The 27,889-nt window shown below is 46.5% G+C and overlaps 1 protein-coding gene across 3 annotated transcripts in view; it reads left to right on the top strand.

The window, feature by feature from the left end:
• The window catches only part of DDHD2 (DDHD domain containing 2), a 589,722-nt gene that overhangs the window by 235,308 nt on the left and 326,525 nt on the right, over positions 1–27,889 (top strand). For all 3 annotated transcript variants that reach the window (XM_086949921.1, XM_086949922.1, XM_086949920.1), the window contains 2 exons: positions 20,140–20,330; positions 24,949–25,038. In XM_086949921.1, coding sequence (XP_086806047.1) covers positions 20,140–20,330; positions 24,949–25,038 — 281 coding nt within the window. The remainder of the gene's footprint in view (positions 1–20,139; positions 20,331–24,948; positions 25,039–27,889) is intronic.

Genomic DNA, 27,889 nt, shown 5'->3' with positions numbered 1-27,889 from the left:
TTGGCCACAGGAGCTTTAAATGTTCCACTAAATCAGAAGGAAGCCAAGGGGTCTTATGTGTAAACTTGGTTGCCTAGAAACTACAGTATGCCATTAAATCATGAATGAAAATCTTGTAAGTTTCTAATTGGCCATTTTTGCTTCCTGATGTAGGTATCCTCAAGTCCATGATAATTGTCTGTTTTTGTTGTTCTTGTAACCAGAGAGTTTCCTATTGGTAGCAGTGGATATTTTAAATAGATTCCAAGTGGCATGGCGGTATGCTTTTTAGGTCTCGGCATCGAGACCTATTGTTATGGAGTTAGCTCTGAAGGGAGATAGAGCTGTGAACGCGCCGACCAGGGTCTGTGAACGCGCACACACAGGCAGGCATGCGCCGTGCACACACAGACACACAGAAACAGACACACGCACACACGCACACACACACACACCCCATCCCTCTCTGCCCACTCCCTCTCTGCCGCCCCCCCTCTACCCCCACTCACCGGGCTCTTTCCCTCCGCAGTGGGTCAGTCATGGCAGCAGGCAGACTCGGTGTCTTCTCCGGCGATCCTTCAGCTGATGTGCACGCGCACGCTGCGTCACGTGCGCGCCCACCACGCTGTTTTCACGCCTGTTGATCCTCAGCTTGTTATATACTTTGGCTATGGACAATTAGACCACCGTTTTGCTCCGTCAATCATGTTTTCTTGGGCTGCGGTGTCTACAAGCAAGGGGGCAGTGCACTGCACATGGATTTATCCTCGTCACGCCAATCGATATTGTTTAATTTTATTTCTTTCGATCAGCATGTTTTTTTGTAATCTCTGGGAGAGCCGACGCTGGGACTTGAACCCAATTCCACAGTGTCAAAGTCTGGACACGGAGTGAAAGAACGTGGCTGTGCAAGCTACCACTGGACCCACTATACTCAGTTACCATGAGGTGGCGATATCTGCCACTCACTTTCGTCACTGCACCTTTGTGTTAGCCACGATGATCATAATCATTTCTATCCACTTCCATAATAGGCTTGTATTTTCAAAGATATCCTCTAATACTGAAAAGAAATTAGGGCAATAAATATCTATACAGCAGAGTACATAAACACAAAATGTCATGACATTTTGCACACTGTTGCAGGTCCGCTGTAGTCAAGGAGATTGTCTTCTGAGAAGTGTTTACATCCTCAAAATGACTTTCCAGTGTAGAGGACCATTGGTGCACCTGCTTATCTGGCAATATGCATAAGGATTACTACCTATCTCACTAATATTTTATCTTCGTAAATAGTTTGTTCACAGTACATTGTAAATTGTTTTCACATCATGGGAGCTCTAAAAATTGAATTCTGTTCATCGCTTCTAAATGAGGCGCTTTTTGGCATTCTTCGACAATGCTTTCAAACTAATTTCTGCTACTGCGGTAGATGGATGGCACTCCGGAGAATATTGTGTTGATCGGTATAGCTCTATAAACCGTGCGCGCCCCTGGTGACCCTCCCGCCCGACCCCAGGTCTGCCCAGTAGAACGGCGCTCACTTCATCCCTCTGTGAGGCAGAAGGTTAGTGTGAGTGCAGAGTGCGCAGAGTGTGAAGTAGTGAGTGCAGAGTGAATGTGCAGAGTGCAGAGTAGTGAGTGCAGAGTAGTGAGTGCAGAGTAGTGAGTGCAGAGTAGTGAGTGCAGAGTAGTGAGTGCAGAGTAGTGAGTGCAGAGTAGTGAGTGCAGAGTAGTGAGTGCAGAGTAGTGAGTGTGCAGAGTAGTGAGTGTGCAGAGTAGCGAGTGTGCAGAGTAGCGAGTGTGCAGAGTAGCGAGTGTGCAGAGTAGCGAGTGTGCAGAGTAGCGAGTGTGCAGAGTAGCGAGTGTGCAGAGTAGCGAGTGTGCAGAGTAGTGAGTGCAGTGTAGTGAGTGTGCAGAGTAGTGAGTGTGCAGACTACTGAGTGTGCAGACTAGTGAGTGCAGAGTTGTGAGTGTGTAGAGTAGTGAGTGCAGAGTAGTGAGTGCAGAGTAGTGAGTGCAGAGTAGTGAGTGCAGAGTAGTGAGTGTGCAGAGTAGTGAGTGTGCAGAGTAGTGAGTGTGCAGAGTAGTGAGTGTGTAGAGTAGTGAGTGTGTAGAGTAGTGAGTGTGTAGAGTAGTGAGTGCAGGGTAGTGAGTGCAGAGTAGTGAGTGCAGAGTAGTGAGTGCAGAGTAGTGAGTGCAGAGTAGTGAGTGCAGAGTAGTGAGTGCAGAGTAGTGAGTGCAGAGTAGTGAGTGCAGAGTAGTGAGTGTGCAGAGTAGTGAGTGCAGAGTAGTGAGTGCAGAGAGTAGTGAGTGCAGAGAGTAGTGAGTGCAGAGAGTAGTGAGTGCAGAGAGTAGTGAGTGCAGAGAGTAGTGAGTGCAGAGAGTAGTGAGTGCAGAGAGTAGTGAGTGCAGAGTAGTGAGAGCAGAGTGCAGAGTAGTGAGTGCAGAGTAGTGAGTGCAGAGTAGTGAGTGCAGAGTAGTGAGTGCAGAGTAGTGAGTGCAGAGAGTGCAGAGTAGTGAGGAGTGCAGAGTAGTGAGGAGTGCAGAGTAGTGAGGAGTGCAGAGTAGTGAGGAGTGCAGAGTAGTGAGTGCAGAGAGTGCAGAGTAGTGAGTGCAGAGTGCAGAGTAGTGAGTGCAGAGTGCAGAATAGTGAGTGCAGAGTAGTGAGTGCAGAGTAGTGAGTGCAGAGAGTGCAGAGTAGTGAGGAGTGCAGAGTAGTGAGGAGTGCAGAGTAGTGAGGAGTGCAGAGTAGTGAGGAGTGCAGAGTAGTGAGTGCAGAGTAGTGAGTGCAGAGTGCAGAGTAGTGAGTGCAGAGTGCAGAATAGTGAGTGCAGAGTGCAGAATAGTGAGTGCAGAGTAGTGAGTGCAGAGTAGTGAGTGCAGAGTAGTGAGTGCAGAGTAGTGAGTGCAGAGTAGTGAGTGCAGAGTAGTGAGTGCAGGGTAGTGAGTGCAGGGTAGTGAGTGCAGGGTAGTGAGTGCAGGGTAGTGAGTGCAGGGTAGTGAGTGCAGGGTAGTGAGTGCAGAGTTGTGAGTGCAGAGTTGTGAGTGCAGAGTTGTGAGTGCAGAGTTGTGAGTGCAGAGTTGTGAGTGCAGAGTTGTGAGTGCAGAGTTGTGAGTGCAGAGTTGTGAGTGCAGAGAGTAGTGAGTGCAGAGAGTAGTGAGTGCAGAGAGTAGTGAGTGCAGAGAGTTGTGAGTGCAGAGTTGTGAGTGCAGAGTTGTGAGTGCAGAGTAGTGAGTGCAGAGAGTGCAGAGTAGTGAGTGCAGGGTGCAAAGTAGAGAGTGCAGAGTAGTGAGTGCAGAGTGCAGAGTAGTGAGTGCAGAGTAGTGAGTGCAGAGTAGTGAGTGCAGAGTAGTGAGTGCAGAGTAGTGAGTGCAGAGTAGTGAGTGCAGAGTAGTGAGTGCAGAGTAGTGAGTGCCTAGTAGTGAGTGCCTAGTAGTGAGTGCCTAGTAGTGAGTGCCTAGTAGTGAGTGCCTGGTAGTGAGTGCCTAGTAGTGAGTGCCTAGTAGTGAGTGCAGAGTAGTGAGTGCAGAGTGCAGAGTAGTGAGTGCAGAGTGCAGAGTAGTGAGTGCAGAGTGCAGAGTAGTGAGTGCAGAGTGCAGAGTAGTGAGTGCAGAGTGCAGAGTAGTGAGTGCAGAGTAGTGAGTCCAGAGTGCAGAGTAGTGAGTGCAGAGTGCAGAGTGCAGAGTAGTGAGTGCAGAGTGCAGAGTAGTGAGTGCAGAGTAGTGAGTGCAGAGTAGTGAGTGCAGAGTAGTGAGTGCAGAGTAGTGAGTGCAGAGTAGTGAGTGCAGAGTAGTGAGTGCAGAGTAGTGAGGAGTGCAGAGTAGTGAGGAGTGCAGAGTAGTGAGGAGTGCAGAGTAGTGAGGAGTGCAGAGTAGTGAGTGATGAGTGTAGTGAGTGCAGAGTAGTGATTGCAAAGTAGTGAGTGTGCAGAGTAGTGAGTGTGCAGAGTAGTGGGTGTGCAGAGTAGTGGGTGTGCAGAGTAGTGGGTGTGCAGAGTAGTGGGTGTGCAGAGTAGTGAGTGTGCAGAGTAGTGAGTGTGCAGACTACTGAGTGTGCAGACTAGTGAGTGCAGAGTTGTGAGTGTGTAGAGTAGTGAGTGTGTAGAGTAGTGAGTGTGTAGAGTAGTGAGTGTGCAGAGTAGTGAGTGTGCAGAGTAGCGAGTGTGCAGAGTAGCGAGTGTGCAGAGTAGCGAGTGTGCAGAGTAGCGAGTGTGCAGAGTAGCGAGTGTGCAGAGTAGCGAGTGTGCAGAGTAGTGAGTGTGCAGAGTAGTGAGTGTGCAGAGTAGTGAGTGTGCAGAGTAGTGAGTGTGCAGAGTAGTGAGTGTGCAGAGAGTGCAGAGTAGTGAGTGCAGAGAGTAGTGAGTGCAGAGTAGTGAGTGCAGAGTAGTGAGTGCAGAGTAGTGAGTGCAGAGTAGTGAGTGCAGAGTAGTGAGTGCAGAGTAGTGAGTAGTGAGTGCAGAGTAGTGAGTAGTGAGTGCAGAGTAGTGAGTGCAGAGAGTGCAGAGTAGTGAGTGCAGAGAGTGCAGAGTAGTGAGTGCAGAGTAGTGAGTGCAGAGTGCAGAGTAGTGAGGAGTGCAGAGTAGTGAGTGCAGAGAGTGCAGAGTAGTGAGTGCAGAGTGCAGAGTAGTGAGTGCAGAGTAGTGAGTGCAGAGTAGTGAGTGCAGAGTAGTGAGTGCAGAGTAGTGAGTGCAGAGTAGTGAGTGCAGGGTAGTGAGTGCAGGGTAGTGAGTGCAGGGTAGTGAGTGCAGGGTAGTGAGTGCAGGGTAGTGAGTGCAGAGTTGTGAGTGCAGAGTTGTGAGTGCAGAGTTGTGAGTGCAGAGTTGTGAGTGCAGAGTTGTGAGTGCAGAGTTGTGAGTGCAGAGTTGTGAGTGCAGAGTAGTGAGTGCAGAGAGTAGTGAGTGCAGAGAGTAGTGAGTGCAGAGAGTAGTGAGTGCAGAGAGTAGTGAGTGCAGAGAGTAGTGAGTGCAGAGAGTAGTGAGTGCAGAGAGTAGTGAGTGCAGAGAGTAGTGAGTGCAGAGTTGTGAGTGCAGAGTAGTGAGTGCAGAGAGTGCAGAGTAGTGAGTGCAGGGTGCAAAGTAGAGAGTGCAGAGTAGTGAGTGCAGAGTGCAGAGTAGTGAGTGCAGAGTAGTGAGTGCAGAGTAGTGAGTGCAGAGTAGTGAGTGCAGAGTAGTGAGTGCAGAGTAGTGAGTGCAGAGTAGTGAGTGCAGAGTAGTGAGTGCAGAGTAGTGAGTGCAGAGTAGTGAGTGCCTAGTAGTGAGTGCCTAGTAGTGAGTGCCTAGTAGTGAGTGCCTAGTAGTGAGTGCCTAGTAGTGAGTGCCTAGTAGTGAGTGCCTAGTAGTGAGTGCAGAGTAGTGAGTGCAGAGTGCAGAGTAGTGAGTGCAGAGTGCAGAGTAGTGAGTGCAGAGTGCAGAGTAGTGAGTGCAGAGTGCAGAGTAGTGAGTGCAGAGTGCAGAGTAGTGAGTGCAGAGTAGTGAGTCCAGAGTGCAGAGTAGTGAGTGCAGAGTGCAGAGTAGTGAGTGCAGAGTAGTGAGTGCAGAGTAGTGAGTGCAGAGTAGTGAGTGCAGAGTAGTGAGTGCAGAGTAGTGAGTGCAGAGTAGTGAGTGCAGAGTAGTGAGTGCAGAGTAGTGAGTGCAGAGTAGTGAGTGCAGAGTAGTGAGTGCAGAGTAGTGAGTGCAGAGTAGTGAGTGCAGAGTAGTGAGGAGTGCAGAGTAGTGAGGAGTGCAGAGTAGTGAGGAGTGCAGAGTAGTGAGTGCAGAGTGTAGTGAGTGCAGAGTAGTGATTGCAAAGTAGTGAGTGTGCAGAGTAGTGAGTGTGCAGAGTAGTGGGTGTGCAGAGTAGTGGGTGTGCAGAGTAGTGGGTGTGCAGAGTAGTGAATGTGCAGAGTAGTGAGTGTGCAGAGTAGTGAGTGTGCAGAGTAGTGAGTGTGCAGACTACTGAGTGTGCAGACTAGTGAGTGCAGAGTTGTGAGTGTGTAGAGTAGTGAGTGTGTAGAGTAGTGAGTGTGTAGAGTAGTGAGTGTGCAGAGTAGTGAGTGTGCAGAGTAGCGAGTGTGCAGAGTAGCGAGTGTGCAGAGTAGCGAGTGTGCAGAGTAGCGAGTGTGCAGAGTAGCGAGTGTGCAGAGTAGCGAGTGTGCAGAGTAGCGAGTGTGCAGAGTAGTGAGTGTGCAGAGTAGTGAGTGTGCAGAGTAGTGAGTGTGCAGAGTAGTGAGTGCAGAGAGTAGTGAGTGCAGAGTAGTGAGTGCAGAGTAGTGAGTGCAGAGTAGTGAGTGCAGAGTAGTGAGTGCAGAGAGTGCAGAGTAGTGAGTGCAGAGAGTGCAGAGTAGTGAGTGCAGAGTAGTGAGTGCAGAGTAGTGAGTGCAGAGTAGTGAGGAGTGCAGAGTAGTGAGTGCAGAGAGTGCAGAGTAGTGAGTGCAGAGTGCAGAGTAGTGAGTGCAGAGTAGTGAGTGCAGAGTAGTGAGTGCAGAGTAGTGAGTGCAGAGTAGTGAGTGCAGAGTAGTGAGTGCAGAGTAGTGAGTGCAGGGTAGTGAGTGCAGGGTAGTGAGTGCAGGGTAGTGAGTGCAGAGTTGTGAGTGCAGAGTAGTGAGTGCAGAGAGTGCAGGGTGCAGAGTAGTGAGTGCAGAGTGCAGAGTAGTGAGTGCAGAGTGCAGAGTAGTGAGTGCAGAGTAGTGAGTGCAGAGTAGTGAGTGCAGAGTAGTGAGTGCAGAGTAGTGAGTGCAGAGTAGTGAGTGCAGAGTAGTGAGTGCAGAGTGCAGAGTAGTGAGTGCAGAGTGCAGAGTAGTGAGTGCAGAGTGCAGAGTAGTGAGTGCAGAGTGCAGAGTAGTGAGTGCAGAGTGCAGAGTAGTGAGTGCAGAGTGCAGAGTGCAGAGTGCAGAGTAGTGAGTGCAGAGTGCAGAGTAGTGAGTGCAGAGTGCAGAGTAGTGAGTGCAGAGTGCAGAGTAGTGAGTGCAGAGTGCAGAGTAGTGAGTGCAGAGTAGTGAGTGCAGAGTAGTGAGTGCAGAGTAGTGAGTGCAGAGTAGTGAGTGCAGAGTAGTGAGTGCAGAGTAGTGAGTGCAAAGTGAAGAGTAGTGAGTAGTGAGTGCAGAGTAGTGAGTGCAAAGTGAAGAGTAGTGAGTAGTGAGTGCAGAGTAGTGAGTGCAGAGTAGTGAGTGCAGAGTGCAGAGTAGTGAGTGCAGAGTAGTGAGTGCAGAGTAGTGAGTGCAGAGTGCAGAGTAGTGAGTGCAGAGTAGTGAGTGCAGAGTAGTGAGTGCAGAGTAGTGAGTGCAGAGTAGTGAGTGCAGAGTAGTGAGTGCAGAGTAGTGAGTGCAGAGTAGTGAGTGCAAAGTGAAGAGTAGTGAGTAGTGAGTGCAGAGTAGTGAGTGCAAAGTGAAGAGTAGTGAGTAGTGAGTGCAGAGTAGTGAGTGCAGAGTAGTGAGTGCAGAGTGCAGAATAGTGAGTGCAGAGTGCAGAGTAGTGAGTGCAGAGTAGTGAGTGCAGAGTGCAGAGTAGTGAGTGCAGAGTAGTGAGTGCAGAGTAGTGAGTGCAGAGTAGTGAGTGCAGAGTAGTGAGTGCAGAGTAGTGAGTGCAGAGTAGTGAGTGCAGAGGAGTGAGTGCAGAGGAGTGAGTGCAGAGGAGTGAGTGCAGAATGCAGAGTTGTGAGTGCAGAGTTGTGAGTGCAGAGTTGTGAGTGCAGAGAGTAGTGAGTGCAGAGAGTAGTGAGTGCAGAGAGTAGTGAGTGCAGAGAGTCGTGAGTGCAGAGTCGTGAGTGCAGAGTCGTGAGTGCAGAGTCGTGAGTGCAGAGTAGTGAGTGCAGAGTAGTGAGTGCAGAGTAGTGAGTGCAGAGTAGTGAGTGCAGAGTAGTGAATGCAGAGAGTGCAGAGTAGTGAGTGCAGGGTGCAGAGTAGAGAGTGCAGAGTAGTGAGTGCAGAGTGCAGAATAGTGAGTGCAGAGTAGTGAGTGCAGAGTGCAGAGTAGTGAGTGCAGAGTAGTGAGTGCAGAGTAGTGAGTGCAGAGTAGTGAGTGCAGAGGAGTGAGTGCAGAGGAGTGAGTGCAGAGGAGTGAGTGCAGAGGAGTGAGTGCAGAATGCAGAGTTGTGAGTGCAGAGTTGTGAGTGCAGAGTTGTGAGTGCAGAGTTGTGAGTGCAGAGTAGTGAGTGCAGAGAGTAGTGAGTGCAGAGAGTAGTGAGTGCAGAGAGTAGTGAGTGCAGAGAGTAGTGAGTGCAGAGAGTAGTGAGTGCAGAGTCGTGAGTGCAGAGTCGTGAGTGGAGTAGTGAGTGCAGAGTCGTGAGTGGAGTAGTGAGTGCAGAGTAGTGAGTGCAGAGTAGTGAGTGCAGAGTAGTGAATGCAGAGAGTGCAGAGTAGTGAGTGCAGGGTGCAGAGTAGAGAGTGCAGAGTAGTGAGTGCAGAGTGCAGAGTAGTGAGTGCAGAGTGCAGAGTAGTGAGTGCAGAGTGCAGAGTAGTGAGTGCAGAGTAGTGAGTGCAGAGTAGTGAGTGCAGAGTAGTGAGTGCCTAGTAGTGAGTGCAGAGTAGTGAGTGCAGAGTAGTGAGTGCAGAGTAGTGAGTGCAGAGTGCAGAGTAGTGAGTGCAGAGTGCAGAGTAGTGAGTGCAGAGTGCAGAGTAGTGAGTGCAGAGTGCAGAGTAGTGAGTGCAGAGTGCAGAGTGCAGAGTGCAGAGTAGTGAGTGCAGAGTGCAGAGTAGTGAGTGCAGAGTGCAGAGTAGTGAGTGCAGAGTGCAGAGTAGTGAGTGCAGAGTGCAGAGTAGTGAGTGCAGAGTAGTGAGTGCAGAGTAGTGAGTGCAGAGTAGTGAGTGCAGAGTAGTGAGTGCAGAGTAGTGAGTGCAAAGTGAAGAGTAGTGAGTAGTGAGTGCAGAGTAGTGAGTGCAAAGTGAAGAGTAGTGAGTAGTGAGTGCAGAGTAGTGAGTGCAGAGTAGTGAGTGCAGAGTGCAGAGTAGTGAGTGCAGAGTAGTGAGTGCAGAGTAGTGAGTGCAGAGTGCAGAGTAGTGAGTGCAGAGTAGTGAGTGCAGAGTAGTGAGTGCAGAGTAGTGAGTGCAGAGTAGTGAGTGCAGAGTAGTGAGTGCAGAGTAGTGAGTGCAGAGTAGTGAGTGCAAAGTGAAGAGTAGTGAGTAGTGAGTGCAGAGTAGTGAGTGCAAAGTGAAGAGTAGTGAGTAGTGAGTGCAGAGTAGTGAGTGCAGAGTAGTGAGTGCAGAGTGCAGAATAGTGAGTGCAGAGTGCAGAGTAGTGAGTGCAGAGTAGTGAGTGCAGAGTGCAGAGTAGTGAGTGCAGAGTAGTGAGTGCAGAGTAGTGAGTGCAGAGTAGTGAGTGCAGAGTAGTGAGTGCAGAGTAGTGAGTGCAGAGTAGTGAGTGCAGAGTAGTGAGTGCAGAGGAGTGAGTGCAGAGGAGTGAGTGCAGAATGCAGAGTTGTGAGTGCAGAGTTGTGAGTGCAGAGTTGTGAGTGCAGAGAGTAGTGAGTGCAGAGAGTAGTGAGTGCAGAGAGTAGTGAGTGCAGAGAGTAGTGAGTGCAGAGAGTCGTGAGTGCAGAGTCGTGAGTGCAGAGTCGTGAGTGCAGAGTCGTGAGTGCAGAGTAGTGAGTGCAGAGTAGTGAATGCAGAGAGTGCAGAGTAGTGAGTGCAGGGTGCAGAGTAGAGAGTGCAGAGTAGTGAGTGCAGAGTGCAGAATAGTGAGTGCAGAGTAGTGAGTGCAGAGTGCAGAGTAGTGAGTGCAGAGTAGTGAGTGCAGAGTAGTGAGTGCAGAGTAGTGAGTGCAGAGGAGTGAGTGCAGAGGAGTGAGTGCAGAGGAGTGAGTGCAGAATGCAGAGTTGTGAGTGCAGAGTTGTGAGTGCAGAGTTGTGAGTGCAGAGTTGTGAGTGCAGAGTAGTGAGTGCAGAGAGTAGTGAGTGCAGAGAGTAGTGAGTGCAGAGAGTAGTGAGTGCAGAGAGTAGTGAGTGCAGAGAGTAGTGAGTGCAGAGTCGTGAGTGCAGAGTCGTGAGTGGAGTAGTGAGTGCAGAGTCGTGAGTGGAGTAGTGAGTGCAGAGTAGTGAGTGCAGAGTAGTGAGTGCAGAGTAGTGAATGCAGAGAGTGCAGAGTAGTGAGTGCAGGGTGCAGAGTAGAGAGTGCAGAGTAGTGAGTGCAGAGTGCAGAGTAGTGAGTGCAGAGTAGTGAGTGCAGAGTGCAGAGTAGTGAGTGCAGAGTAGTGAGTGCAGAGTGGTGAGTAGTGAGTAGTGAGTAGTGAGTAGTGAGTAGTGAGTGCAGAGTAGTGAGTGCAGAGTAGTGAGTGCAGAGTAGTGAGTGCAGAGGAGTGAGTGCAGAGGAGTGAGTGCAGAGGAGTGAGTGCAGAATGCAGAGTTGTGAGTGCAGAGTTGTGAGTGCAGAGTTGTGAGTGCAGAGTTGTGAGTGCAGAGTTGTGAGTGCAGAGTTGTGAGTGCAGAGTTGTGAGTGCAGAGTTGTGAGTGCAGAGTTGTGAGTGCAGAGTTGTGAGTGCAGAGTTGTGAGTGCAGAGAGTAGTGAGTGCAGAGAGTAGTGAGTGCAGAGAGTAGTGAGTGCAGAGAGTTGTGAGTGCAGAGTCGTGAGTGCAGAGTAGTGAGTGCAGAGTAGTGAATGCAGAGAGTGCAGAGTAGTGAGTGCAGGGTGCAGAGTAGAGAGTGCAGAGAGTAGTGAGTGCAGAGAGTTGTGAGTGCAGAGTCGTGAGTGCAGAGTAGTGAGTGCAGAGTAGTGAGTGCAGAGTAGTGAATGCAGAGAGTGCAGAGTAGTGAGTGCAGGGTGCAGAGAGTAGTGAGTGCAGAGAGTAGTGAGTGCAGAGAGTTGTGAGTGCAGAGTCGTGAGTGCAGAGTAGTGAGTGCAGAGTAGTGAATGCAGAGAGTGCAGAGTAGTGAGTGCAGGGTGCAGAGTAGAGAGTGCAGAGTAGTGAGTGCAGAGTGCAGAGTAGTGAGTGCAGAGTAGTGAGTGCAGAGTAGTGAGTAGTGAGTAGTGAGTGCAGAGTAGTGAGTGCAGAGTAGTGAGTGCAGAGTAGTGAGTGCAGAGTAGTGAGTGCAGAGTAGTGAGTAGTGAGTGCAGAGTAGTGAGTGCAGAGTAGTGAGTGCAGAGTAGTGAGTGCAGAGTAGTGAGTGCAGAGTAGTGAGTGCAGAGTAGTGAGTGCAGAGGAGTGAGTGCAGAGGAGTGAGTGCAGAATGCAGAGTTGTGAGTGCAGAGTAGTGAGTGCAGAGTAGTGAGTGCAGAGTAGTGAGTGCAGAATGCAGAGTTGTGAGTGCAGAGTAATGAGTGCAGAATGCAGAGTGAGTGTGCAGAGCAGTAAGTGCAGGTGCAGAGCGGTGTGTGCTGTTGAGTGCAGAGTGCTGTGTGCTGTTGAGTGCAGAGTGCTGTGTATTGGCAATGTAAATGACAATGTCATTTGTTTATGATTTAAAGAAAAAAAAAGAAATGTCATGAGCAATGCCAATAGCTCTTCCTTTAATGATGCCGAGACCATTGCATTGTAAATGCTTGTTTTGTACTTGTTTTTAATACCTCTGCTGTGGAACTCCTTAGAGATAGTAGAGTTACAGCATATTTCGTGGGGCTGTTGGGTCTTGAAAAATTATGTCAGCTCCAATTTCTGAAAGTAGAGGCTCTCTCCAGATGGCTGATTTATAGACAGAGACCGCATTCACAACCAGTGATGCAGCAGATATCCCAGTTCTTTCCGGGCTGCGGATGCAGATCTGGCAGGCAGTGGCTGCATCAGTGTTCCAACAATTCCTCCTCTGCTACACTGATCAACAAACCGCTTTAGTTTTCCCTCAGGCTTATGCCTGTCCAGTGGAAGGCAGGATCTAAAGTTTCCTCTTGGGTTGGCGATCGTTCAAGTCCAACTGATGGGTCTTTCAAATTATTCAGAAAGGCTATGTCCTTTCCTTTCTTTCAGATCCACCGAATATCTCTCCCATACCCAGAATGGATTTCAGAGGAGCACCTGTCCGTCCTCCAACAGAAGGATCACCTCTTGCTTTCCAAAGGAGCTGTAGAGAAAGTACCAGACTCTGAGAAAAGGGGTTGTTGTTACTCTCACTATTTCCTCATTCCAAAAGAAGATGGGGGCCGTGGGCATATTTTGGACCTCAGGGCAACTGGATTGAGACCCTGGACTTGCAGGATACTTATTATCATACATCTGTTATGTTGTCCAACAGACGTTACCTATGGTGCAGAGTGGGCCAGGAGCATTTTCAGTTTACCATGCTCCCTTTTGGCCTCACCAGTGTCCCATGGGTGTGTACAAAAGTGATGATGGTTGTTGCTGCCATCTTCAGAGGTCGGGAATCACTGTATTCTTGTACTTCAACAAACGGTTGCAGAAAGCGGGCTTGCTGCAGTCTGTCTTGGAGTGTCTCCGGATGACTCCATGAATCCTGACATCATTGGGTTTCACCATCAGTGAGCTGGAATCCCACTTTATTCCATCTCAGATGCTTCCCTTCATTGAGGAATTCCTGCATATGGGTGAGTTAAGGGCTTTTCCCACATTCTGACTCTTATCCCAATGTTTCAGGCTTGCTCCTGGATCCAAGTACGGCTTGGTCTGAGGGTGCCTGGCCTTGTGCATCCTCCTTATCAGCCACGCCAGGTGGCAAATGAGGGTCCAGCAGTTGAACTTGAAGTACCAGTGGGTCCAGCACCTTGGCTGCCTCTCAGATACTGTCCAGATCTTAGAGGAGGCAGCTCAAGACTTACAGGAGTGGTCGACTGACCGAAATTAGTCCTGCGCTAGGCCACTGCCCTATCCAGAGCAGATAGTGGTGATGGACGCTTCACTGCTGAATTTATGGAAGAGCGGGCTATCTGGGGTATGTGGGATGAGAAGACTGGTTTACCAGTGGATGGCCCTCTCTGCATCATTCTTCTGGAGCTGCAGGCCATTCATTTGCCTCTCAAGTTCTTTTTGCCGTCCATTAAAGGGAGGCTGGTGCAGGTTCTACTAGACAACGCAGTTGGCAAATGGCACTGCAACAAACAAGCCAGGATGGGGTACTGGATCTTGTTACAGGAGGCTTTGCTTCTGTGGAGATGGTTGCATTGCCAGGGTGTCTTGGTGGTCGTCTGGCAGATCACAAGTGACGGCTACATCCTGGGGTAGCACAGGGCATCTTCTACCAGTGGGGAGAGGTCTGGCTAAATCTTTTTTCCCCCTTCAAAGGACAAGCTCACCAGTTTACATGGTAGAGTTTATGCAACTTCATTTTTTAGTATACAGATTCCAGCTAGGTTTGAGCAAGGGTCATCTGTATGCTTTTCCACCATTTCCTATCCTGCCTCGAGATATGAAGGAGATCAGGAATGAATGGAAGCAAGTTATCCTGGTGGCCCCGGATTGGGCAAGGAGAATGTGGTACTAAGACCTCCTAAGCATGAGCATCTATCCTCCGATTAGGATCTCACTTTAGTAGGACTTCCTGTCTCACCAATAGGAAAGATTCCTTCATCCATATCTGTGCAATATTTTGATTTGAGGCCTGAAGTCGTGGATGTCATCCTTGCTGCTAGACACCCCTCCACAAAATCTATTTAAGTTGGGCACTTGGACAAACCAGTGACCTGGTGCAGTACCTGACATACAGTCAGTCTCACTAAGGGTAAAGCTGTCGGAAGTTCTTTTATTTGTTTTGTCTTTACCCCAGCAAGACCTTGCAAAGAGCACTATAAAAGGTTATTTCCATGGTCTTTTGTCCCTTCTTTATTTGCCCGACCAGTTGTTCTTGTTCAAATCACCTATTGTGACGGAGGTTCATTAAACACACATTTCCTCTCGTGCACAGTGGGACCATAATTTGGTCTTAGAATTTCTCTTGTGTATGCTCTCCTAGCCGACGTAGAGCTGCTCGCTGTGTCTGCTGACCTTGAAGAATGTGTTCCTCATTGCGGTTTTTCAGTTCATCGTGTGAGTGAACTACAAGCCATTTCAATGCAACTGTCATGCACCTCAGTTTTCCTAGTCAAACTGGTGCTGAGGACCCAGGTTGCCTTCTTGGTTAAAGTTGTGACTCCTTCCTCACTGGGAATACCATAACTCTACCAGCTTTCACCCCCCTCCACCCCTACCATACCCCTTAACAAGCATTTGCAATGCAATGGTCTCGGCATCATTAAAGGTAGAGCTATTGGCATTGCTCATGACATTTTTTTTCTTTAAATCAAAAATAAATGGGCATTGTCATTAACATTGCCAATACACAGCACTCTGCACTCAACAGCACACAATGCTCTGCACTCACTGCTCTGCACACTCACTCTGCACACTCACTACTCTGCACACTCACCACTCTGCACACTCACCACTCTGCACACTCACCACTCTGCACACTCACCACTCTGCACTCACCACCACTCTGCACTCACCACTCTGCACTCACCACTCTGCCCTCACCACTCTGCCCTCACCACTCTGCACTCACCACTCTGCACTCACCACTCTGCACTCACCACTCTGCACTCACCACTCTGCACTCACCACTCTGCACTCACCACCACTCTGCACTCACCACTCTGCCCTCACCACTCTGCCCTCACCACTCTGCCCTCACCACTCTGCCCTCACCACTCTGCACTCACCACTCTGCCCTCACCACTCTGCACTCACCACTCTGCACTCACCACTCTGCCCTCACCACTCTGCCCTCACCACTCTGCCCTCACCACTCTGCCCTCACCACTCTGCCCTCACCACTCTGCCCTCACCACTCTGCCCTCACCACTCTGCACTCACCACTCTGCACTCACCACTCTGCACTCTGCCCTCACCACTCTGCACTCACCACTCTGCCCTCACCACTCTGCCCTCACCACTCTGCCCTCACCACTCTGCCCTCACCACTCTGCACTCACCACTCTGCACTCACCACTCTGCACTCACCACTCTGCACTCACCACTCTGCCCTCACCACTCTGCCCTCACCACTCTGCCCTCACCACTCTGCCCTCACCACTCTGCACTCACCACTCTGCCCTCACCACTCTGCCCTCACCACTCTGCCCTCACCACTCTGCCCTCACCACTCTGCCCTCACCACTCTGCCCTCACCACTCTGCCCTCACCACTCTGCACTCACCACTCTGCACTCACCACTCTGCACTCACCACTCTGCACTCACCACTCTGCACTCACCACTCTGCACTCACCACTCTGCACTCACCACTCTGCACTCACCACTCACCACTCTGCACTCACCACTCTGCACTCACCACTCTGCACTCACCACTCTGCACTCACCACTCTGCACTCACCACTCTGCACTCACCACTCTGCACTCTGCACTCACCACTCTGCACTCACCACTCTGCACTCACCACTCTGCACTCACCACTCTGCACTCACCACTCTGCACTCACCACTCACCACTCACCACTCTGCACTCACCACTCACCACTCTGCACTCACCACTCACCACTCTGCACTCACCACTCTGCACTCACCACTCTGCACTCACCACTCTGCACTCTCCACTCTGCACCACTCACCACTCTGCACTCACCACTCTGCACTCACCACTCTGCACTCTCCACTCTGCACCACTCACCACTCTGCACTCACCACTCTGCACCACTCACCACTCTGCACTCACCACTCTGCACTCACCACTCACCACCAGGTAGAGATAATACTAGCACCCTAGCCCGCTCACTGCCTTTTGTATCTGAAACCTGCAGGGACTTTTGTACAGGCTGCATGCAAAGCTTGACATACATACATCTTGGAGCACCTTGGAAGTGTTGCAGCAGAAAGAGCAGTCGTTTTAATTTAAGTAGACTTAGGTCATTTAATATTTTGAAAAATGGTTGTACGTCCTGAAGTAGAAGCAAAGATGCTTTTCATTTGCATCAGTTAATGTAGTAGATTCTGCCTGGGCAATGTACCAGCGTGTTTGTGATTGGGTTATTTGCTGTTGTGGGTCTCCAATCACGCTCCTACATAGTTTCTGAAAAAGCTTTCTTAGTATCGCGGCCGCCCCGGAAGTCAGGCACGGTCGCCTGTGACGGGGGCGGGGCCACGTTCAGACCGGAAGAGGAGGCAGGCGGAGTCGTTGCGTCTTGCGGCCCGGGGCTCCTGTGAGCGGTGTAGAGCCCCGGGGCCGCGCCAGCAGGAGGTTGGGCGCCGCGTGCTGAGGTAAGGTAAGTTCCAAAAGGCTGGAGCGTGATTGGTGCACTTGTGTGTGTGTATGCTCGTGTGTGTGTGTGTGTGTATGTATGTGTGGGAGGGGGAGGGGGAGGGGAGGGGGAGCCTCGGTGCACTTTTGTGTGTGCGCGCGTATGTGTATGAGTCAGGGGTGGTGTCTCTGTATGTATGTATGTGCGTGCGTGCATGGGCGCTTGTGTGTGTGTGTATGCGCATGCGTGTGTGGTGCTTGCGCTTCCCAGGAGACAGCGCCTGGCCACAGCGCGCGTTCCAGTTAAAAATCGCCTGGAAGGATGCGCGTGGCCGGGACTGTCTCCTGGGAATGATAGTCGCTGACAAAAGATCTCGGCGGAGACGCGCTTCCGCGCGTTGACGCCGAGACCTAAAAAAGGAGAAACGGTTCCATTGTGTGGACCAAAAAAGGGCTTTAAGATTTTACATAGATCGTACCAAGGATTGTTGAGTGGATGATCAGCTTTTTTGTGGGGTTCTAAGTAAGTAAGCAATGGCTTATAAAGCCAGCGAATGATGAGGCGTCTTGGCACTGGAGGAAGCAGGAAAGTGCTGCAGTCATGAGGGGCTTGGTCGCTATTGGGGAGGGGAAAAAACAGGTTTTAACCTGGCCCTTAACTGAGACCTGGATGATATAAGCCTAATATTTAGTGGAAGTTCATTCCAAAGCTTAGCTGTCAGATAACAGAACAAAGAAAGGGAGAAGCAAAAGAGGACCTTATTGGTGGATAGTTCTCTTCCTTAAGATGTGCTACTCACTGCCTAAGAAGCAGCACCCAAAAGGTCCGAGACCCCAGTCCACCAGAGCTCAGGCTGCAACCACTGCGTTGGCACAAGGAGTGCCTGTCAGATTGCAATGTGGGCATAGGTTTTAGTAAGCACTACTGCCTTGAGTGCCAGTCTTGTGGGAAGGACACTTTGTCCACTCAATTTTCCACAACCCAGACCCTCCACCTTGGGGAGGTACTGCTTTAGTATCTGTTCTAGGGTGAGGAATCTTCAGTTAGAAGTATCCATTAGAAGAACCAGGTACTTACCTTTGATAAAAAACCTAAAATGGCCCTAAGTTAGTGATCAGCACACATTTACCAACAATTGATCATGCTCCTAGTCTGAGGGTGCGAAGAAAAAATAGACAAGAAACTGACATAATCAAGCAGGGGTGGCATTTATATGTGGCTCCGCTGTCACTTCTGGGGCAATTTGGAGTCCGCGCAGAGCGACACAAAGCCCCCAAAGCCCCCTAGCGCTGCCCAAGAGCACTGCTATGAATAATCTCTGCATCCAATCTGGCACTTTAGGTATATTCTAACATGAGAAATATGTTGTTAGTTAGAGTATCCACTAGAAAGCGTGTCACTGAACGTGTTTATTAGCTTCATTCACTAGTTGTATCTTAGCAGACCTGATGCTTACCTGTTCACTAAATTATGGAGCGAAAATGTTTTTGATCTCATATTCTAAGTAGAAATTGGTGCTTCTCTGTAGTTCTCCATTTTGTGTTGTTTTGTTGCTAATCAATGTATTGCTGTTTTTTGTCTTCAACTAGGGAGGTTTCAGACTTGGCTAATTCGTTACATTTTATTTACGCTCTAATGCTTGCAATTCGAAGAGGTGGTGTGTTTTACCATATTTGAGGGCCTTATCTATTTTTTGAGAGCTAAAACCTACAGTGTCTCCCTAGCAGTATAATTGCCTGAGGAACAGCCTTTAAAATGCGCTGAAACACACATAACGTGTCCCTGCAAGCATAACCACACTTGCCTGAATCACATATCTGCCTTAACCTCTCATATGCGTGGTTAAGGCAGATAACAGTCTAGTGTTCAGGAAGGCTGGGGAGAAGAAGAGGAAGCGTCTCAACAGGATGCTCTGGACGCGGACAGGTAAGTGGGACTGGGGTCCGTTTGGGGGAGGGGCTAGCTTTTAGTGGTGGGGGTCGCTTTTAGGGCTCAGGGTGGGGGTTGGGGACGGAGCACTTTTTGGAAGGGGGGGCAAGGTTTTAGTGCTCAGGGCGGGATGAAGGGGTCAGGGTAGTTTTAAGAGCTGTGGCTTGGTTTCGGAGTGAGATTTTAGGAGTAGGGACCCGTTTTAGTGCTCAGGCCGGTGGGGGTTGGCGTATATTTTTTAATTGAGGGCAGGGTTTTACGCTTTAAGGCAGTGGAAACAATAGGCGTCATTTTTTGGACAGCGCAGGTGTAAGTTTTATGGGTCAGTTGGGGGGAGCTGGTGTCAGAGCAGTTTATGGTAGCATTTTAGGCCTCAGGACAGGGGGAGGGAAATGGGTAGTTTTAAGGGCAGGGTAGGTTTTAGGCCTCCAGGTGGGGCGGCGAGGTAGGAGATAGGATTTTAGGGCTGGGGGTGGTCGTGGTAGTGGTAATCTTTGCCATACATATCCTTTTACCAATCATGCCTTTACCACGAAATTGTGTAGTAAATGCATTTGTGGTTCAGATGCATTTGTGGTTAGTAGAGGCACATGCGATTTAGCCATGTGTGCCTCTGTCATACAACCTAATTGCCTGCATAACCTTTCTCAGTGGATCAGTACCCTCCAGCAGTGGCAGCTTGCATAGGTAAGATCGGTGGGGGTGGGGTGGGTGAAGTTGACAGATGATGGGATGGATAAAATTAAATTAAAAAATAATAAAACCACTTACCTTGCGCTCGCCGCATCGCCGACTCCTAAAAATATGGAATGGGGTGCTTTTGCAAAAGAAAACCATTTGGATGCTTTTTTTTGTAAAAGAACCCCACTCCGTCCTTTCACTTTAATGACGGCCGTGCCCCTTTCTTCAGGCGAGTCGTGGCATGGGGTGCTTTTACAAACAAGCTCTTCCTAGGTCTTGCCTTTGCAAGAGTTTAAGCTATTAGCATTGTAAATGACAATTCTTTTTATTTATCTGTTTTGAAAACCAATACATAAATAAAAGGCATTGTCATTTACAATGCCAATAGCTCAAACTCTCGCAAATGTGACACTTATTTCATTGCAAATGCTTGTTTAATTCTAGCATTGAAGTGGTTACCTGAAACATTATACAATATAATTAAGTTTTACAGCTGATGGGTACATGTCTCTCATTTCACAGGTTTCTTTTAAAGGAGTACGCTCCTGGAGATTTTAGACCAAGTGAATTATAACTGTTTCCTGGCTTATAGAATTTTTTAACAATGTACTGACTGGATATTACATTTTCCTCATTACCCAATAGCAGTATAGCTCTCCTTACCCCTCCTAGGTGATAATACCTTGTCAGATTAGTCGGCTACCACAAAAGAACACTGTGCCCATGTTATCTTGATCCCACCTCTATTAGGCTGGCAGTAGTGTAGATTGAATTTCCACAGCTCTACTATGTTCTGCAATTTTAGATACTTCTTTAGTATATTGAATAGAAAGCTTTTCATTAAACAAATGTTTTTCTTATTTTTACATGAGCTTGTTTCCAAATAGGATATGATGGTAGAATGATTTCTACTCATAAGAAGAATACGTTGTATGCTTTTTATTGTATTGTACTTAACCTTTACGGCTCTTGTTGCCGAATAAAGTTTGATCATTCATACTGCCTTTCCATAAGCCTCCCTCCTGAGGCAGTACTCTAGCAAGTGGAAAGCTTGGAAGCTGTCCTCTTCTTCAGGGGAGGAAGTAGGGATAATGTTCTCCCTGGAATCCAAAAGCAAGGATACAAAATGAACCTTGGCCTCGGGCTCTGGGCCCCAAGATTCCTTCTGCTTGCAGGTTTGTATTGTGTTCATGAAATGTCAAAAAGCAGTTGCGAGGCAGTGTGTAATAACCGTCCGTCACAGAAAAGAATTTGTAGCAATTGAAATATTTCAACATTGACCCAATTCAAAATGATCTTTTTGGCAAGCTATTAAGTCAACACATACTGTTTACCCATCGAGCCCATACCACAGTGATGAGAATAATGTGAAAAAGAAGATATTCCAAATGCGATACGATTTGAATTTGATTTGCACTTATTAAGTGAGGCGTTCATCAAAGATATTTATCCAATTTTTTTTGCAGGACTAGACTTGGACAAGATAGTAATTGCTATCGATGGAGGCCGTTATGATGTTCTTTTGGGAGAAAGAATGCGTTATGCAGTGTACTGGGAAGAAAAACTTTCCGAAGTGAGACGTTGCTCCTGGTTTCACAAGGGTGACAAGGATAATAAGTACATTCCTTATACTGAGGAATTCAGTGCAGAGTTGGAGGTAATGTTTTAAAGCGAATCACGCGAGTGGCTTGTGTTTTTATATATGTGCTGCAGTTTTTCATGTGTGCATTGAAGTAGTTGCTCATGTACATGTTTCAGACAGTGTATGTATATTAGTCATGTATATTAGCATTTGATCAAGTCATTGTTGCACCTTTATAAAAATGCCAGACCATTGCTGCAGAAACCAGTGGAAATAGACCAGCAACTCATATCTCGCCTCTTACCATGTTTTAGTGGTTTGCCATCCTTGGACTCATCTTTGCCCTCCTCCTAATGACTTCAGTAGGATCACCCTTCTAGCAAGCATGCACTCTCTTGTGAAATGTTCACATCATTTGACTGTAGTGAAATCACCCACCAAAAAATTTACTTCCTGGTTTCAGTGGTTGCTTTACGTTTATTGCACTCTCCTGTATTCCATATCCCTCACTCTATCCACATATTTAGTAGGTCATCCTGCTCTAGACTATAGATATCAAGGTCTTTGCTGACCTTCGTCTACCTCGTAAAATGGTTTCCCTCTATTAACTTTAATAACATGACCACTTAAAAAGATCTTCCTTCACGCTAGATGAAGAGCTTGTATACTCTGATGTGCCCACAACGACCTCTTCATGATGGCTTAGGGTGTTTAGACACTCACTGGTTTTATAACTGTATTCAACCATTTGAGGACTGGGATGGACTCCTTTCAGTTATATTTTATGGATGGCGGATATGTTTTGTTTTGTAGCCTGATGATGCTGCAGTTGAATGCTACAGTGCTGGCTTTTAACCTGATCTGTGAACTTGTAGGAACCACCTAGTAGTTAAAGTTTAGACTACACATTTCTTACTAGCCAGTTTACTGGAATTAAGAATTTGGCTTCCAAAGCGTCCTTGAATCCTTTAGGTGGAACAATCGAGACCAAGCTCAGGGGAGCTGGATATAAAGGTTACATTAGCTGCAATGTAACATTTATTACACTCACAATTATGTCTTATCACGTCAGGGTTTTTCATTTAATACAAATGCTACTTAATACAAGAAAATATGCAAGCATTTTTCAGTCTTAGGATTGTAGTCCTATTAAAGAGTTATTTCAAAATATACATTTAAGGTTTTGTTTTAATCAGTATTACAAGGACCAGTTTGAGCATTATTTAAGAGTTTAATGTCGGTGGGTCCATTTTTACCGGGGTCTTGTTAGGGCTAAGTCCTTTAGGGAGTTCAATATCCAGTCCAAAAGGGACTAACCACATTCGGTCAATCCATGGGTCCCCCTTAAAGACTGTGGGTGTAGGACTGATTCAAACCCCAAACAAATTGAACTCTCTTCCTGTATGATCCTGCTATTCAGACAGCTCAACTTTGGGCCGGGTTATTGAATGCTGGAAGCTGAATGTCTGGTTGATGGAGCTCTGCATAGCCTGGCAGGTTAAGGCAAGGCCACTAGTGTGGCTCTGGGACACTTTCTCCATGGGCAGAAAGAATGCGGGGGATCGTGCACACACAATGCATTAATTCAGGCTACTTGCTAATGCGGTGGTGAAAAGGGGAGTAAAAGGCTATCTAAAAGGTCACCAAGTGGTGTAGAAAATAAAGCTTGTCTAGATGTTCTATTAAAAAGGTATACGTCCCTTACACTTTCCTGTCACTGCAGAACTCTGTCATCTCTGATGAGGCTATAATGTGCTGTGTATGGCTACTCTGGTCCCCTTGGACTGACTGGAGGCTTCTCTCTGGTGACTCTTCCAGGACGCATACAGCAGCAGAATCAAGTGCAGAAGCTCAAGTATGATTTCTCAGAGGTTGTTGCCATACAGAAAGCAGCAACAATCCACAAAGGTGCAGGTCAGCACACTGCTTACACTTTCAGGAGCGGGTTTGGAATGTATATTTCTATTCCTCAGCAAACATGTGCAGCAGCAGAGTTTAAAGTTATGATTGCTCTCCAGTCAGTTTGAAATGTGGCTGCATCTGCTTTTTCTCTGTTTTTCTCTCCCTGTGAAGTGTCAAACGCTATATTTGGCTGGAACTGATGTCTATTCTACTCTAAAGCAAGACAGAGGAACATCTAGTCAATGTGTGGATGTTCTTTCCTACTGTTCCTCGACTTATTTCAAAATCTTCCTCCCAGTTGAGCTCCCCGAGATGGAAGTTGTGCTTATTCCCTGTTCACAGGGGAATAGGAAGATGTGTGCAACGGATACAGGGAAAAGTTATGCAAATGGCTCTCTCCGACCTTAGAGGGTAGGGGTTGAGAGGGTAGTTAAGGCAGTCTGGGCTACAATAGAAACCCAGAGGCAAGGGCATCCCTTCAAAGGAGGAAAGTATTTTCTGTCTTTCAAAGGGCACACCACATTAATATCACGTTAACACACTCGTAGTAATGGGGTAACGACCTATATACCTATCTAAATATATCTTACTCCTGAAGTACTGCCATGCTGTACTCTTTAAAGAAAATTATCAGCTGACTGCCATCAGCCCTTACCATGCACTAAGGATGTGGAGGACGGTGGTGACTCCAAGACCGATGTTATAGAAACTATTTTGTTTTGTCCTGATATATAAGTTGGAAATCTCTAGAATTGTGTTGAGTGCTCCTGAGATAAACAAGGACGACCTTTGACATGTCAAAAATATTAGAGGTCCCTGAGGGAAAATGAAAGAGCAGCAGAATAGAGCAACTACTGTTGTGAACATTCATTTCTACATACAAATGCTTGAAATCTTCTTTGTTGAACCAAGTCCCTTTTTATATGAAAACAATATCAATAAGCGATATAGAAGATCTTGAATTTGCCGGGGGCAAATCTGAAGTCTTGTATCCGTTGTTTGAAGGAGTTTTTTATGTAGCACTGAAGTACTGTGGCTCCACTATTTAGTTTGGGCTAAGTAGTACCTTTCTACCGTTGGAGACATGCATTTTTTGCGTTGATGTTGCAGAAACCCAAACATTGGACAAGCCATTACTGCCTGCTAATCCAGTACCACTCCTCCTTCACCACTGTTGTAATCCACTTGGTAATGAAGAAAGGGTGCAGCTAAGTATTATTTTTTAACCAGTCGGTGTAAGCTTTCCCTGTCCCTTTTCTTTCCCAGTTCTACGAGTGAGGCTTGAGCTGCTGTTATCTGTTCTGCACCTTTCTGTCTGGAAAGTAGTTTCTAGTACGCCTAATGTACTTGGTCCCTCGGCTAAAGAAGGTTGCAACGCTCCTGTTGTGTACACAGCATGCATTTTACTTGTTCAGTTTGCCATTGTGAAGGGATTAGGAAGCTCCTTCTGCTTACCAAAACAATTTCAATTTGAGAGTGCTTGCTTTCTAGGCTGAAGTCGCCTGACTTAGCAATGAAACCAGTGCCCATTGCTTGTGTAAATAGAAGCAACACTTTCAAGTATGAGTTTCTTAACAGCATAACAGGCGCCAATGTAAACCTATGCAATATTGACATACAAATACTTTGATTTCATATTTTACTTTTCGTATTAAAACCCTTTCATTGTTTTTAGTAATTTAATTGCTTTTGGCTACGTTTATTAGATACAAAGCCATTTCTGTGCATTGCGTATTAGAGTAACTATTCATTCACCCCGATCTGAATCTTCTAGGAGTATGAAAAATACCATAATTATTTGGTTTTAGGCATCTGTATACATAATTTTTTGATAAGGCAGTGATACATATCACACATATATTTACACACTGCAGTCATCTAAAACTTGTACAATTGACTGCGCTGTAGGTGCATTGTTGCTTTATTTTGTTACTATTGCCAATTAAATGGTGGCACCTGCGTAAGTTGTATTTTAACATTTGAGATTGGTAAAGTTAGTGTCCCTCCAACTATATTCCTTCTCCGGGTCATAGTGGATGAATGTAATGTATAAAAGTACTTTTGATACGGTAATCAGTATCTTGTCAAAATTTGAATCGGAACAGAATAAATAAAATATATAGACTAATTCAAGTAAGAATTATGTCGGGTTTTCATATATTTAATACTTCAGAGAGGGATGAATTATTTTTAGAGTAAGCAAAACCACGCAAAATTCGTTGTACATTATAAGCAGACATCAAAAGGGTTTGAGTAAATATTAAAATCTTCGTAGTTGTTAAATGTAAGCACTCAATAAAAATAAACGGATTCTAAGTGGACCTTTTGCTCCAATTACGTTCTTTGTGATTGTCTGCCATTGTTTATCGCTTTTGGAATCCTTGCACAATAGATTTGTTTATATTTTACTCACAAGCATCTTTGTCAGCATGGGTTTAGACAATACTTAATGTGGAGAAAAAACAACTATTTGGGGAGGGCAGTGAGCTTCACTTGCTCAATAGTGGATGATTTCCACACTTACACGTCTTCTCAGTTATTATTCTAAGATTTGGACGTTTTGTATTTTATTTAAACAGGGGTACAAATGAGTAAGAAACGAATTGGCTATATGTAGCATTTACTAGTAAAAATATCAGTCAGTGCAGAACGTTTTTATGCTTTTATCGATTGTTTTAGAATAGGTAAATGACAACGACATAATGTCTCAATCATTCTGTAGTTGTTCAGATTCATTGCTTTGTTGTTTGAATGCCATTTGTAAGATAAGTCATGTTCTGTTTTCTAACAGGAGGCTTACAAGCTTGCCGTGACACAGAATCAGTGGAAGCAAACACTGGCGTCTCCCTATAGAGATGTCGTCATACTGCACAACCCAAAGGTAAAGCCAATATAATTAATTCAATGTTTCAGAGAGAAGAACCAGGTAACTCTATGACCCAATTGACGTGAACATTTGTGAGTAGTTTGGACTTACTCATGATTGGAGTGGAAACTTTTGCCACACTGGAATTTCCTTGTAGGCTGCAAGCTTGGAGGCTTGTTTAAGAGACTGGTGGGCTGCCATAATCCATGCATGTTACCATGACCTCAGTATAGTCAAGTTCATCTGTGGTGTGGGACTGGGTTGACAGTTGCCAGGGTTGATTTGGTTTCCAGTCCAGCCTTGGCCTTACTATCGATTTGGGTGTGACTCCTGAATATCGCAAGTAAGACACTTATTCATAGAAGGAAACAGATGTGTGCCTTGGATCCTTGTTCTTTCATCTCCTCTGTGTTTGCAGACTGGAAACCAATACTGAGCTGTGTTGCCTTCATGATCAACGTCACTTGAAAAGATTCTTCAGACCACTGCAATTTGGTGCATTAAGTACATCACCTTGGCTCATACTTTTATTTAAAACGGCATTGCTATTTGATTAAGCTATCAGTCAGCAGATTATTTTTGAGCTAGTTATCCTTGATTATCCCAGTAGATTTTTTTCCCCAGGAAATACTCCCCCTTTGCATTTCAATTTTTTTTTTTTTTTTATTGATTCAAAACATCTAACAGTGGGCATAGACAAATCATTACATGCTTACTTAAGTAGTGGGTCATTGTGGAATCAAATTCCTTAGCACTTCAGGTACATAATACATGTACAGCAGATCAATGGCCCTCCTCCCGTCCTTGTAGCCCCCCCCTCAGTCAGAATCGCTGTCAAATTTGCTTTTTAATGATCGTACTTAGCATTTTACTAAAGTATCCTGTGCAAGTGTTACAAATCATCTTCTCTGCAAAATACGAGTCAATAAGACCTTTTTGACTATTTTTATACAGGGTAATACTAACAACTTATTTGCAGCCCTCATAGATAGATAAATTGTTAAGTGAAGTGCTACATATAAGTCAAGTTATTATAAAACAAACTATTTGTTATTCTTCATAAGACAGACCGAGGCAGGAAGTATGCTAGTTCTCAGTAAGAGGCACCCACTTCTTATTTCCAGAGATTACAAATAAACGGTCAGCATTAAGTCATAATTTATAAGGTAGTATCACTTTACTTAAGTGTTAGAAATGGGGTCTCTAGTTGCCAGTTGGTTGGCACCCTGTCCAAGTAGGGACCCTCATTCTTGTCAGGGTAAGGGGATCACACACCTAAGATAACCCCTGCTAACCCCCTTGGTAGGTTGGCAGGAACAGTCAGGCTTATCTCAGAGGCAATGTGTAAAGCAATGGCAAAATTAGTGCGGACCTCCCAGGGTCCTCTCGCAAATGACTCTCTTCAGTTTAACATCTTTCAGCCACATTTACTCAAGAACCTGAGATCAGATATATTTTACACCCCATAAAAGACCCCATACCACACCTCATCTAATATGTGTCTTAGTACCGCTCTCTGTGTGCTTGTGCCTAACTAAGCCTTTCTGTGTGTTTTGTGTGTATGTTTCTCCATGTGCCCCTTTCTGTGTGTGTTTATGCTTTTACCTTGTAGCACTGCTGGTCTAAATATATTTCTGTGTGCATCTACACGTGTCTCTAACAATCTGTGGCTTTTGGGGGGGGGTGATGTGTCTGTGCGTGTGTGATGTCTTTATGCTTTCATTTTGCTCCTGTCTGAATGTCTTTTGCAGTCTTTTTGCCAATATGTATGTCAGTTGGACACTGCCTATCTACAAGTTTGACTAAGTGCCCTTATGAGCCGCTGAGTGCCAGGATAGGCACCCAGACTGTATCCCTTCCTGTGTGTTATGTCAGTCTACTTTACTGTATACTGGAGCCTGTGCCTATGTGTTTCTCTGTGTACTGGCAAAATGTATATTGCAACCTCCTCTTTAATAGAGGCAATTATGTGCATTCATGTAGAAATGTGTGTATATGCCCATCGCTGTGGCATTGTAAGATGTGGACAAATGTCTATTACAACAGTATTGTTAACAAGCATTGGCAAAGCCCAAATAGCTCGTCTTTAACCCCTTCCATGCTGATGACGAACCCCAGCCGGCATGCACTACGGTGCTCGTGTACTGATGACGGCTGGGGTTCGTCACGGCCCGCCCCTGTTCGTGCTGTTTACAGCACACCAGGGGAATCGCGGCCGCATGGAAAGGGTTAAAAAGTGAGTGCTGCATTATTAGTGAAGCCAATGGTTGTTTGATTTCTCATTGTCAAACAGTAAAAAAAACCAATAATAACAATAGCTGCCGATGCATCACAACACATGCTTACAAGGGCAGTCCTCTTGTAATTGTTTTTTCTGTGTTTGCCACCCCTTCCATGATGTCCGACAATTTCTGAACTATAAATTTGGTTGAAAAAGTATGTTGGCAATGCAAAGGAAAAAATTAGAGGCTGGGTAGCAGTCTGCAACTGCTGGGCCCTTGCACAACCAGCATTTGCAATGCAATAGGTCTCGCATTAGTAAAGTTTCAGGTATTGGTATTGTAAATGACAAATATTTTATGTTTTGGTTTTGAAAATAGCGAAATTTACAATGCCAATAGTTTTAACTTTCGCAAACGTGACACCTATAGCATTTCTAATGCAATATGTGTTGAATTTACATGACTTAGATGTATTAATATTACAAACAACAATGGCTTTTATTTTTTTTTAATAATTAATACTTAAATAAAAGTTATTGTAATTTATAATGGCAATAGCTTAAACTTTTGTAAATAACTTTTGGGAAGATTATGTTCAGTGTATTTTATTGTGATGAAAATCCAAGAACAGAATTGAAATATTA

The sequence above is a fragment of the Lissotriton vulgaris genome, unplaced genomic scaffold (assembly GCF_964263255.1).
Source record: "Lissotriton vulgaris unplaced genomic scaffold, aLisVul1.2 SCAFFOLD_415, whole genome shotgun sequence".
NCBI lineage: Eukaryota > Metazoa > Chordata > Amphibia > Caudata > Salamandridae > Lissotriton > Lissotriton vulgaris.
The sequence above is the reverse complement of the archived record's forward strand: the minus strand, read 5'-3'. Positions and strand labels throughout refer to the sequence as shown.